At 43.1% G+C, this 13,723-nt stretch overlaps 2 protein-coding genes across 6 annotated transcripts in view; both read left to right on the plus strand.

The window, feature by feature from the left end:
- The window catches only part of LOC127535714 (ribonuclease inhibitor-like), a 51,509-nt gene extending 38,134 nt beyond the window's left edge, over positions 1-13,375 (plus strand). Inside the window, exon 7 of one of the 2 annotated variants that reach the window (XR_007944574.1) lies at positions 12,876-13,375. The gene's annotated coding sequence lies outside the window, so the exon portion shown is untranslated. Of the gene's footprint in view, positions 1-12,789 lie in introns of both variants that reach the window. The other variant, XR_007944573.1, reaches the window with a different exon arrangement.
- The window catches only part of LOC110972130 (NACHT, LRR and PYD domains-containing protein 3-like), a 38,981-nt gene extending 25,606 nt beyond the window's left edge, over positions 1-13,375 (plus strand). Inside the window, exons 9-13 of one of the 4 annotated variants that reach the window (XM_051954288.1) lie at positions 7,260-7,433; positions 8,102-8,275; positions 10,169-10,342; positions 10,940-11,113; positions 11,919-13,375. In XM_051954288.1, coding sequence (XP_051810248.1) covers positions 7,260-7,433; positions 8,102-8,275; positions 10,169-10,342; positions 10,940-11,113; positions 11,919-11,928 — 706 coding nt within the window. In that variant the 3' untranslated portion in view covers positions 11,929-13,375. The remainder of the gene's footprint in view (positions 1-7,259; positions 7,434-8,101; positions 8,276-10,168; positions 10,343-10,939; positions 11,114-11,918) is intronic. The other 3 variants (XM_051954289.1, XM_051954290.1, XM_051954291.1) reach the window with 3 other exon arrangements.
- Positions 13,376-13,723: the final 348 nt, after the last annotated feature.

A 13,723-nucleotide genomic window follows, 5' to 3' on the forward strand; every position in this document is an offset into this window, starting at 1 on the left:
GAATGGTCACGATCCTTATAGGTGTAACTCTGCCTTTACCGAGAAGAAACGCCACATGGATTCTATTTTCTTCATTCACCAAACGAATATATGAAACTGTTCCATAGCCCACCAAGCTAGCATCTGAAAAGTGATGCAACTGGATATGCTTTACAGCACCAAAATCAGCTGGTTTGATACATCGATCCACAGCAAATGCTGACAGTTCACTCAGCTCATCCAACCATCTCTTCCATTGCTTTAAAATATCATGTGGCAAAGGATCATCCCAGTTGTAGCCTCTTTTACACAACTCCTGCTGCATTATTTTGCCTTGCAGGGTAACTGGTGCCAATAATCCCAGCGGATCATAAACTGAGCTATTGACTGAGAGCATCCCACGCCTAGTCAGTGTCTGATATTTCATCTCCAATCTGAAATTGAAAGTGTCAGTTTCCACACACCACTGAAGACCAAGTGCTCTTTCCACTGGAAGATTATCAATGTCCAGATCCAACGCCTTTAAGTCAATGGCTCTTTGTTCTTCCGAAATGGCTTGTAGGACAACACGACTGTTGCTTATCCACCTTTCCAAAGTAAAGCCCCCCTTTCTACACAAAGCAACAAGACCATGTATGAGCTGAATTGCTTCCGCATCTGTGGCTGAACTCTTCAGACAATCGTCAACGTAAAAATTTTGTTGGACCGTTTCTGCGACAACAGCTGGAAATTCTGATTGATTGTCTCTGGCAGTTCTTTTCAGAGTGTATGAAGCACAGCTTGGTGACGACACTGCTCCAAATAAATGTACCATCATTCGGTAAGGCACTGGCTCTTGTGTGGTATCTCCAGCAGGCCACCATAAAAAACGGAGGAAGTTCCGATCGTCTTCAGGCACACGCACTTGATGAAACATAGCTTGAATATCTCCCATAAAGGCTACTGGCTGTTGTCTGAACCTTGTGAGGACACCAAGGAGCGAGCTTGTGAGATTGGGACCTTGTAACAACTCTGTGTTAAGAGATACGCCTTTGAAGGTGGCACCGCAGTCGAACACAATCCGTAATGTTCCCTTTCTTGGATGATGCACCCCATGATGGGGAATATACCACACTCTTCCATTGGCAACCTCTATTTGATCTTCAGGTACCTTTTCTGCATAATTGCATGCGATTAAATTATTCATGTATTTCACATATTCTTGATGGAAATTCTGATTCAATTGAAATCTTCTCTTTAACCCTTGTAATCTCTGTCGTACCACAGCAAGGTTGTTCGGCAGATAAACCTCCCTTTTCTTAAATGGCAAATTCACTGTATATTTTCCATCCTGTAATTTTGCAGATGTTTCCATTATGTTTAAAAACCTTTGGTCTTCTCTTGATGGTTCAGATTTATCTGTTTGCTTCTCGCAGAAATCATGATTATACTGCTTCATCAGCATTTCCTCCAATTTGCTGACACCAATTCTGTTCACAGTTATTGTCGCAGCTTCCAGTTCACCATTCCCATCCAGTGGGCCATTTACCACCCAGCCAAGCACAGTGCGAACAGCATATGGGCCATTTTCTTGGCTGTTTATGACCTCCCATGGCTCCAGCAATTTTGGTGCATTGATACCAATTAACAGGTCAACCTCAGCCTGAATAGACGGCACCTGAACTTTAGACAAATAGGGCCATTTCAACAGATCGTGCGGTTTTACCATGTCATCTGTAGTGACTGGCATCTTCCTTTGTGTAACAACTTCGGGGAGTGAATGGAACTGGGAACTCTTCAAGCTGGCCACCTCAAGATTGTATAGAGAAAAGGCTGAGCTCATCTTTGTTTGACCCATCGTTCGCAAAAGGACTTGAGTTCTCTTTCCAGGGAGGTTCAGGCGATGCATCAGCTGTTCGGAGCAAAATGTTCCTGTGCTGCCAGGATCCAGAAATGCATATGTTTGGATCACAAGATCACCCTTGGCAGCCTTTACTTTAACAGGAAGCACTGACAGCATGGTGCGACCTTTGCCAGCCCCTGTATGTCCACAAGTAGTGTGAGAGATGGGTTCTATCGTTTCCAATTCATGTACTGGAAAGGATGTCTGTCGATTTATGTGCAATGCCGTTGGGTGGTTTTGAAGGCAGATCTCACATTTCAGTCTTGCGTCACAATTACGGCTGATATGACCTCGACGAAGACAGCCAAAACACACTCCTTTTTTCCTCAACAAAAACACTTTGTCCATGTGTCTTTTTATAATAAACTGTTTACAATTTTCCAAAAAATGTTCCATATTGCAACAAACACAGCGTTCACTTTCATCCTCACTACGCGATTGCACAACCTCTTCAGGATTACCAGTGGTAGTTACTGTGCTGGCCACTACATTTCCCTTCATTCTATTGCTAGATTGTGCCTTGGGGCGACTCAACGCTGTAATTGAATTGTATTCTTGTAAATCTCCAAAAAAGGGATCTGAAAGGATTCTCACATGACGTTCTAGGAATTCCACCATGTCATTAAACCCAGCTCTATAGCCAGTTGCCTCCATAATGTCATGTGCCTTACTTCGCCAGCGCTCTCTCAGCTTATATGGTAACTTTGCCAGGATTGCCCGCATATTCATTGGCATATCCAGCTCCTGTACATACTCAAGCTCCGCCATAACATTACAACAGCCACGCAAAAAAAGTGCATAGCCCCTGAGTGCCGTAGTATCCTCAGTTCTTATAGTTTGCCATGACATTGCCTTATTGATGTAAGCAGTTGCGGTTTTATAAGGATTTCCAAAATTATCCAATAGTAATGTCTTGGCAACAGCATAGCCGCGATCAGGATCCATATGCTGGCAACTTCGAACAAGTTCCCGTGGTTGTCCTCGAGTAAATTGCTCCAAATAATACAAGCTGTCTGCTGCACTTGCTTTACTCTCCACTCCTTGTTCAAATGCTTTTATAAAAGGTCTATATTGCAGTGGATCGCCATCAAAGATTGGGATGTCTCTTGGTGGCAGAGTCATTGATCTTTGTTGATTCATAAGTGCTGCTGTAATTTCTGTTTGACGACTCATGATGGTGAGCAACTCTCCAGACATTTGTAAAGAAGAGGGTGCTTGAGGTTGCCTTTCATTTTGTTTACATTTTTCCTTTGTAACAATCTTACTTTCACCTTGTTCCACTTGATATGGTTGCTTTGTTATATATGAATTATGTTCTTTAATTTTTGGATACTGCTGTATAACTTGCTCATAGTTTCCCACTGGGGGATACTGTTGGGTTCTGGTTGATGCATTCCATTGTTTTGATCTTACAACAGCAGGCTTGTGTTCCATAAATGGTGTTTTTGATTTCTGGTTTAATTGTAACATTTGCATATCCTGTTGATGATTACTGATGAATTCTGGGGCAGTGGGATTTAAATTTGGTTTAAATAACTCTCGTTTGCCATTGCATGAGCGCTTTCCAGTTAAGGATGCTTGTGACTGACCCCTTTCCTTTGCGCTATAGATGTCCATTTTTGCTTCAGTCGCTGCTAATTCAGCTTCCAAGTCAAGCATCTCCTTTCTTCTCCTCCACTTTGCTTCTTCCTCTTCAATAGCATGCCTCTCCTTTAATACTTTAACGCGGGCCAATACTGCAGCTCTTTCTGCTGCAGCCTCTAGCTTAGCCGAAGAAGCATTGGACTTTGCACTTCTGTTACTACTTATATTTGAGATGCTGTCTTCAGGAGAGAGCTCATCATTTTCACCATTTTCATTGTTATTTTCAGTATTGTTACACATATTTTCTTTGGTTTGTGTATTTGGATTCATTTGAGTTTCATTTTCATTTTGGTTAAGCCATTGATTGACACTGGAACAACACTCATTATTTGATATCATTTTGGCTTTAAACCATATGTCATGCTTGTCACCCTCCTCAACAGACAATAAACCCATCAATGAATCATGCACCTCTTTAGCATCATCACATATCCTTTTAAGTTCATCAAAGGCAGTTAACACTTTTACTTTATCACCTTCAGAAATTAAATCATTTATTTGACTTCTAATGTTCCCTGCTTTATTCAATTTACACTTCCTAATATGTTGCAGTTTATCAATCCTTTCAACCAGGGCCTTTTCTGTTAATTTAACAACACGTTTTTTAACTACCACACCATTTTGTTCATTTTCCGGTTGCATATCCGTGTCCAACGCGCACGCTTCCATGGTACGTGAACGCAACGCAAAGTTCAGTTCAGGTGAGCTCAAAAGTAGGCCAAAAAGAGTCGCGTGACTCGACGCAAACCCGACGCTTCAATATTCCAACGCGTGCGACGCTTCAACATTCACCAATGCATTGGATTTTTATTTATTTTTAATGTGTGCACACAATCAGACCATCGATGGTGTAGCGCTACACATACCTTTCGTTGGGCGCCTTTATTGTAAATCCACAAGACGGTCAAGTCTGAGGTGCGGTGCTCCACTGCTGGGCCGGGTCCGATATCCAGGGTCCACGCTTGGGTCCGCGGAGTCTGCAGCGTCACCACGCTCCTCCAGATTAGCCACGTTCACAATAACCGCTAGCTGTGGCTGTTGTTTTGCCTCTTATCACGGGCCGATCCTCCACACAAGGGCAAGCTCACTCGTCCCACACAGCAATCCAAGGGTAGGTCTGCTATTCGAGTTCCAAAGCCAGACCAATCGGGCAGGTTTTTGACAATGTAACAGCCAACCTAGTATTGGACTAGTGAAGTGTTGCCACTAGCATTAGGTCCGACGCGCCGGGTGGCTATGTTACTACCTTTGCTTCTTGAGGGTCATCAAAAAGAGTCCATGGGCGAAATACAGTGCCAAAAAAGGAATTCAATATTTATTCAATATAATTCATAAGGTTTAAAAGTTCAATAAAAGCCCAAAACAATGTAACAAAGGTCCACCAGAACGGTCAAAAACCTGTGTGCCCTTCCGGGACAACACCTGTCGCCATCTTGGTTACCTTCGTTTATATAGAAAATATGACAGCGCCACCACGTGCAGAGGCCATGTAGTACACACATTTTATACCATTCAAATTCATTAAATTGCCCTTATTTGGCTCCTATACCCCCTACAAGTAGAATTCTGTGTACATTTCTACCTCAAAGTTTCTATTGACTGTCAGTATACATATATTTACACCTGCATACACACACACATGCGCGTGCGCACACTCTCACCATGGACTGTATGGAGATGGCACTGAGGGTCATGGCAAACATTACCACTGGGGCCGTCCACACTGGGAGGAATTGCAGGCCATGACCGCCGGGGGTGCCGCCGCCCGGACCACTCAGACCCCGACAGACAGAGGGAGCCCACACCAAGGTGGGAAGACCCCCATCCATCCGGGGCAAAAGGGCCCATGGACAACACCTCCTGCAGCAGACCGGATATACCCCCAGTGAGGAGGACCCCCCTGAGGAAAGACCGGAGTTAAAACAAAAAAAAAAAAAAACAACTTTAAAGTATAAAATAAAGGGACTGTATGATAAGATGAATGAAATGAACAGTTGAAATAATAAAAATACATAAGATAATAAATGAGAATGTTAATAGAGAAGTACAGAGAAGGTCAGAAGGAGCTGCATTGTGTCTTTGTAGATCTGGAGAAAGCTTATGACAGGGTGCCCAGAGAGGAACTGTGGTTTTGTATGAGGAAGTCTGGAGTGGCAGAGAAGTATGTTAGAGTGGTACAGGACATGTATGAGGACTGTAAGACAGTGGTGAGGTGTGCTGTAGGTGTGACAGAGGAGTTCAAGGTGGAGGTGGGACTACATCAGGGATCAGCTCTGAGCCCCTTCTTGTTTGCTATGGTGATGGACAGGATGACAGACGAGGTTAGACAGGAGTCTCCATGGACTATGATGTTTGCAGATGACATTGTGATCTGTAGTGAAAGCAGGGAACAGGTGGAGGAGAAGCTAGAGGTATGGAGGTTTGCCCTGGAAAGGAGAGGAATGAAGGTTAGCCGCAGCAAGACGGAGTATCTGTGTGTGAATGAGAGGGACCCAAGTGGAAGAGTGAGGTTACAGGGAGAAGAGATCAAGAAGGTGGAGGATTTTAAGTAATGAGGGTCAACAGTCCAGAGCAATGGAGAGTGTGGAAAAGAGGTGAAGAAGCGTGTACAGGCAGGCTGGAACGGCTGGAGAAAAGTGTCAGGTGTGATGTGTGATAGAAGAGTTTCAGCTAAAATGAAAGGAAAGGTTTACAAAACTGTGGTGAGACCAGCCATGTTGTTTGGTCTGGAGACAGTGTCCCTGAGGAAAAGACAGGAGGCAGAGCTGGAGGTAGCAGAACTGAAGATGCTGAGGTTCTCTGGGAGTGACCAGGATGGATAGGATCAGGAATGAGTACATCAGAGGGACAGCACATGTTAGAGGCTTTGGAGATAAAGTCAGAGAGGCCAGACTGAGATGGTTCGGACATGTCCAGAGGAGAGAGAGTGAATATATTGGTAGAAGGATGCTGAGTTTCCCACTGCCAGGCAGGAGGCCTAGAGGAAGACCAAAGAGGAGGTTTATGGATGTGGTTAGGGAGGACATGAAGGTGGTTGGTGTGAGAGAAGAGGATGCAGCAGACAGGGTGAGATGGAGGCAATTGATCCGCTGTGGCGACCCCTGAAGGGAAAAGCCGAAAGGAAAAGAAGCCATAAGATCATAAATAAGTACTGATAAGAACATAAGAAGGAATTTAAAGGTTAATTAAAAGCCTGATTAAAAAGGTGCGTTTTTAACCTTCTTTTAAAAACATCGACAGTCTCTGCAGTCCTGAGTTTCTCCGGCAGGCTGTTCCACAGACGGGGGCCGTAGTGGCGAAATGCCGCCTCGCCGTGGGTTTTAGTTCTGGCTTGTGGTATGGATTAAAGGCCGCTGCCGGAGGACCTCAGGATCCGCAAGGGTCGATGTGGTAAAAGAAGATCAGATGAATAAGAAGGTGCACGGCTGTTAAGACATTTAAAAACTAATAAGAGAAGCTTAAAGAATGAAGAGATTTGTTGTAGATCCTTTGATGAGAGAGTGGACTGAGGTCAGCAGATGTTACTGATGTGTGGACATGAATAGGTGGATGAATGTTGTGCTGACATGTGGATGATGTGTGCAGAAGGCTGACATGATGATGATCCACAATAAGAGAAGGACAAAGTCACTGTGCTGCTTTTAGAGAAAAGCTGATTGATGAGGACAAAGTCATGTTGATCTGCACATTCAGAACCTGAACACATCTGATGGATCATCAATGATTTTATACACATCTTTTATTCTTTATTCAGGTTGGAGCGATGCAGGTTGTCAGAGATCAGCTGTGATTCTCTGGTCTCAGCTCTGAAGTCCAACCCCTCCCATCTGGAACATCTGGACCTGAGTGACAACAACCTGCAGGATTCATCAGTGAAACATCTGAGTGGTTTTGTGGAGAGTCCAGGCTGCATCCTGAAGACTCTGAGGTCAGACATCATGTTTTGTTTGTGTGCTGAGATGAATGTGATGTAAAGTTGTGGTGACAGCTGCTCCACCCCTCACACACTTCATTTCTCTGCTTTGACTCATTTCAAAGTCAAAATGTTTGAGAAAAGAGTTTGAAGACGTCATCTGGTCCTCTGAAAACTGTGATGGACACTTTCCACTATCAGTGACAGATGGATGAAGACTGAAATGATGTGAATGTAGAGTCCTGATTGAAAGGTCTCCATGGTTCCAGAACATGAAGATATTTTAGAGTCTGCAGCCTCATTTTGTCCACGTTTCCTTCTTGTGTGTTTGTGTGACTGTGAGCAGAAAGTGAAATAAATGTGCGAGTGTTTTTCCTTGTGTTTGTTGCTCAGCATGAGTTTGTGTGGATGGAGCCACTGGTGGAGCTGCAGAGTTTCAGAGCTGAAGTCACTCCGTCTTTACTGAAGCAGCAGCATGTTGTCATTAATATTAATCAGAGCTCTTCTTCACTGCTTCTGTTGGACTGTTTGAAGCTGAATCCTGTTGGTTTCAGCTGCTTGGAGTTTCCATTTTGTGAACTTTGACCTTCTGAAGCTTCTTCAGCTCTGAACTCATGATGAAACTGAATGATTTCAAGCAGGAACTTTCTCTCCTCAACTCACATCTTTTATTCTTTCTTCAGATTGGTGCAATGCAGTTTGTCAGAGATCAGCTGTGATTCTCTGGTCTCAGCTCTGAAGTCCAACCCCTCACATCTGGAACATCTGGACCTGAGCTACAACAACCTTCAGGATTCAGGAGTGAAACATCTGAGTGGTTTTGTGGAGAGTCCAGACTGCATCCTGAAGACTCTGAGGTCAGACATCATGTTTTGTTTGTGTGCTGAGATGAATGTGATGTAAAGTTGTGGTGACTCTAAACTGCAGCCATCAGGCTGATGTTCTACTGATCCACACTGAGGATCTTCATGGGAACGTCTGTTTTCTTCTTCTCTGCTTTAGTCCTTGGACTCTTTCAGAGAAATGTTGAGCTGCACATTTCAAAGCTCAGTCTAACAATAAAAATCCTCCAGTGAATAACTGACAGTGAAACTCTGACACACGTGATCTTCAGCTCAGATCTGACCTCATGTTTCTCTGGAGTTCAAACTGACAGCAGCAGCTAACAGCTGTTTTTATTCCTGATGAAGCTTTCAGGTGTTTCACTTGTTTGGTTTATCAAATGTTAAAATGGGTGAAAAATGTTGATCCACTTTGTCAGAGTTGAAGGTGACATCTTCAAATGTCTGGTTTTGTTCCAGCATTAGTCCAAAGGTAGTGTCTACAGATACGGACCCGTACCCGTAGCCTGTGGCCTACAGATACGGCACTTTCCCTTATCATAAATATTAATGAGACGTACATGAATATTAATGAGCCGGCTGATGAACGCGCTTTGTGATTGGCTGGTAATCCGACGTACATAAATATTAATGAGCCGGTTTGGTAATCCGAGTGATGAAGGTGCTTCCGTGATTCGAGGTGAATCTGCGTGCCGAGCCTGTCATGTCAGTCATCTGCTGTTCTCTTTTCTATCATGCATAATGTCTTATAAATATCATTATCTGACTTTTTCACGGACAGCGATTTGGGGGTTGAAATCAGCACTACTATTAAAAATAGCAAAACTTTTTATTCACGTGACCCTGTTCTAATAAAGCACAAACGACAGACTATTACATATAACAACCTAAACAAAACCCTGACGTATTTTCTACGTCTGTCAACACAGACCCTTTCACAGTCACTTTAATGTTAGCGGACTCTGTTGAATGGCTAAGTTACATAACCACAAACAAATCTCACAATATCACAGTAAATCGAGTTTGTGGGTTTTTTTAATTCGTGCCGAATTAAAGAGCTGCTCCTCACCATTCACCAGTGTTTGTTTCATATTCGACATCCGTAACTTTACCTTGTAAATTAGCGTCCGAAATTAAATGGGAACATTTGCAATGGAGTTCGTCAGCCGCTTCCACCACTGAACGCGGTAAACTACTTAATAGGAACTGGACTTCAAACAATTTAGACACGGCGTCTAAAAGCGTAAAAACTACAATGTCTAAAGTGTGAGAGGAGACGGTGTATTTTTGGTTAAATTATACAATGTTCGCCGTCAAAGTCATTCATATAAACTGCCTGTAATGTGCAGCAAATAGTAGTTAACTGGCGCCAGCTCTTCAGTGACCTTAACGGATCCGTACCTCCAGCATCAACCTAGTCCAAAAGCACAAATATTCAGTTTAATGTGAGAGAAAATAGAGAATGTTGACAGTGGACAGACTGGAAGCAGTTTGATGTTTTTCTGGATAAATGAGTGAAACCATGATTGAAATGTTTTTCATCTTTTTTCTATGGACTCATCAAATAGTGGACTGATAGTCTGAGCTGTAATTCAAGCTGTTTTTCATCCTGAGAGACAGAAACTAATATTCAGCATCTGCTGGTTCAACTGTTGGATGAAGTCATGTGATCAGGGATGAGTATGATGAAGATCACTGCTGTTGTCATTAATATTAATGAGAGCTCTTCTTCACTGCTTCTGTTGGACTGTTTGAAGCTGAAGCCTGTTGGCTTCAGCTGCTTGGAGTTTCCATTTTGTAAACTTGGATCTTCTGAAGCTTCTTCAGCTCTGAACTCATGATGAAACTCTGAATGATTTCAAGCAGGAACTTTATCTCCTCAACTCACATCTTTTATTCTTTGTTCAGATTGAGGTACTGCAGGTTGTCAGAGATCAGCTGTGATTCTCTGGTCTCAGCTCTGAAGTCCAACCCCTCACATCTGGAACATCTGGATCTGAGCTACAACAACCTTCAGGATTCAGGAGTGAAACATCTGAGTGGTTTTGTGGAGAGTCCAGACTGCATCCTGAAGACTCTGAGGTCAGTTCACCGTCTGTTACTGTTGTAGATCTAAAGTGTTTAATGACAACTGAAGCTCATTTCTGTTCAACAGAACTTCCATCCATGAAGCTGTAAATCTGCTCTGCTTCACATTTTGTGGTTTTTGTTCTAAATTCAGTTGTTCTGTCAGAAATTGTGTTTGTAGCAGAAAGTGTGTAAAATGTTGAGTGTTAGTTGTTAAAGTAAATGAATGTTTGTAATTTGAGCTGAAGAGTCACATCTGGATCCAGAAGAACTCAGATCAGTTTGAAGAGACAGAGTTTAGTGAGTGAAGTAGAAATATTTCTTTGGTTTGTGTTGAGTTTTATTTGACTGATCCTGATCCTGTTGATGATGCAGCATGTTACTGATGTGTGGACATGAATAGGTGGATGAATGTTGTGCTGACATGTGGATGATGTGTGTAGAAGGCTGACATGATGATGATCCACAATAAGAGAAGGACAAAGTCACTGTGCTGCTTTTAGAGAAAAGCTGATTGATGAGGACAAAGTAATGTTGATCTGCACATTCAGAACCTGAACACATCTGATGGATCATCAATGGTTTTATACACATCTTTTATTCTTTTTTCAGATTGATTCACTGCAAGTTGTCACAGATCAGCTGTGATTCTCTGGTCTCAGCTCTGAAGTCCAACCCCTCCCATCTGGAACATCTGAACCTGAGCGAAAACAACCTGCAGGATTCATCAATGAAACATCTGTTAGATCTTAAGGAGAGTCCAGACTGCAGCCTGAAGACTCTGGGGTCAGTAGAAGGTTCCATCAGTCTCTTCTGCTTCCAGCAGTTTTCTACTAAACACAGTCAGTATCAAAGCAAAGATCCAGTGTCTCCTGTAAACCTGCAGATTCTCAGTGAAGCTGTGAGAGCAGAATGGAGACAGAAACACAGAGACAGCAGTCAGCCAATCAGAGGAGCCACAAGCTTGTTGTCATGGTGTGTTTGAGTGGATGTGAAGCCGACTGTTGTTGTTGTGTTGATGTGTTGAGGAAATGACGCTGATTCCAGCTGTCAGCCCTCCAGATGTGCAGAGACAGTGGTCCTCCTTCATCAAAGTGTCCATCAGATGTGATCTCACTGTTTGTTGTCTGATTCCAACAGTGATCAGCTGATCAGTGTGATGTTTGTCACAGCTCTGAGATCAGTGAGACTGAAGCCTGCAAACCAGCGCCTCTTATTTCACAGCAGCAGCAGCATCACATGGAGGAACCATGAGGTGTTTGTACAGAACAGAAGCTCTGCTCAGGTCCAGCAGCCACATCTGGATGTGTGTCCTTGTGTGTGCTTTGATCCAGATGTGTTGACTGCCAGCCTCCATGTTGGTTTGTCAGCTGATGTTTTCAGAGCAGATGAGATGTTGATGGACACTCAGAGACTGTTGGTTTAAATGGAGCAGCAGTAAATCCATGAGTGAAGAGTTTGTGCAGTAATGAAGCTTGATGACTGTCAGCAGTTTGTTTCCACTGTGGACTGCAGTGAAATGTGCAGAGAAACACACTTGATGCTGATCAAACTCATCCATCTCCTCTGATCTTTCTTCTTCTCTCTGCAGATGGAAGTGATGCTGATCAGGACGGTGTTTGTGCTGAGAGGATGAAGTGTCCTGATGATCCAGAGGTTGAAGCAGCAGCAGCAGCTGGTGTAGCTGCGCTTGGCGTCAATAATGAAGCAGAGAGTCTCCAAAACGGGTGCAATTTTAATAGCATATAGTCAAGCACCGTGAAACTATAAATAGAAACAAAAGTGTAAGCACAAATATAACACCACAAAGCACATTCTTACATTTTACAGCACCATATTTACATACATAAAACCAAGCAGCACCTTAAATTATTCAGCCGACTCAAAATATTATACATATCAATACACAAATTACGTGACACAATAACCATGTGCCTGCAACACAGCCTGAGCGGACTCGCCTCGCTCCGCTCACCAAGGGTGCAAAAACTCCTTAGCCTTAGCTAGCTTCCCCAGTACCATCAACAGCGCCGCAGCGGCGCATCACACCGATGTCCTAAAAACAAACACACGTTGGCAAACCGCGAACGCGGGTTAACATCGCATTCTGTGTAAGACTGGCATTTAGTGACCGAAGTAAACCTCAACATACCGTGCCAATCCGAACAGACGCCGCCGAGGCGTACGCAGCAGGAGGCTATTTCCTTTTAGCTTCTATGCTCTACTGCTTCCGCTCGCTCACGCAGGTTATGAGGACCTGCGGAGCTTTAACCCTTTAATGATGGAGCCGAACAATTCAGCTGTCGCTTACAGCTGGTGTGTAGAGACTCTGACTGGACCATGTTACTGGAAGGTGGACTGGGAATCAGTATGAAATGTGTTGTTCCTGTACAGTTTAGTGTTGCAGCTCCACACCGTTAATGATGGAGAAGTTCAATTAATGTTGACTTGATCCGTTGGAGGTTGATGTCAGGTTTCAGAGTGTGCAGGAAGTTACAGGATGTTTCCACTCTGACTGATATCTGCCCACTTGGAGCCTCAATTCCAGGTTTTCAGCCCTTGGTCTGTTTGTGGGAATGTTCCAGCGTTATCTTTTAGTTTTGTCCTCACATTAGCATGACGTCATGGTTGGTAATGATTCAATCTGACCTTTATTAACACATAATCGTGAAACACATCCTGACTCAGCTTGTAAATAACACTCAGGGCCTTTAGGTGTTTAATCAGGACTTTTCCAGCACATATTAGTTTTTGCTTGAAATGAAATGTCCTGAAAATTCCACAGCAGGTGTTTCTCCTGTTTGTAGCTTTAGTTGTGGGCAGTGAGTGTAGGTGAGTCCAAGCAGGGTTTTCATTTGGACTTTTATCTGCTCAACGTAGGAGAGTTCAGTTTGGTTCTAACTTGTAATCAGAAATCTTCTTGTAGTTTCTCTTCATTTCTTTTCAGTAGCATCCGTCGCCCTCCGTTGCTCCTTTTTCTGTCTCCTGTGTTGTTTGATTTGTGTTAACTCAACAACTTTCTTCAATAAATCAGTCATCTTTGGTTCAGCTGCGACCATCTGGTGTTTTATTTCTTCTTTCTCTTTTCCACACTCAGCTGGTTGAGAATAAATCTAGAAGAGGATTCCTAGAGACTCTCCTGGAATTTGACGGAGTTCAAATGTGTTTTGTTTCTAGTTTTATGCAGGTTTATGTCAAAATCTGGCATTTTCACTGAACTGTGAGACTTTCATGTGCACATTTAGCCCATTTAGTCCAATTTAACGCGATTTTCACATCTTTGAAATGAAATGTTGGATTTAAAGTGAAAATCTTGAATGGTTTGTGTCATTTAAACCACTGAACGTGACATAAAGTTGTAAATTAAAGCAAAGATGTTTCATAATCTGACAATCA

The sequence above is a fragment of the Acanthochromis polyacanthus genome, chromosome 10, assembly GCF_021347895.1.
Source record: "Acanthochromis polyacanthus isolate Apoly-LR-REF ecotype Palm Island chromosome 10, KAUST_Apoly_ChrSc, whole genome shotgun sequence".
Taxonomy (NCBI): Eukaryota; Metazoa; Chordata; class Actinopteri; family Pomacentridae; genus Acanthochromis; species Acanthochromis polyacanthus.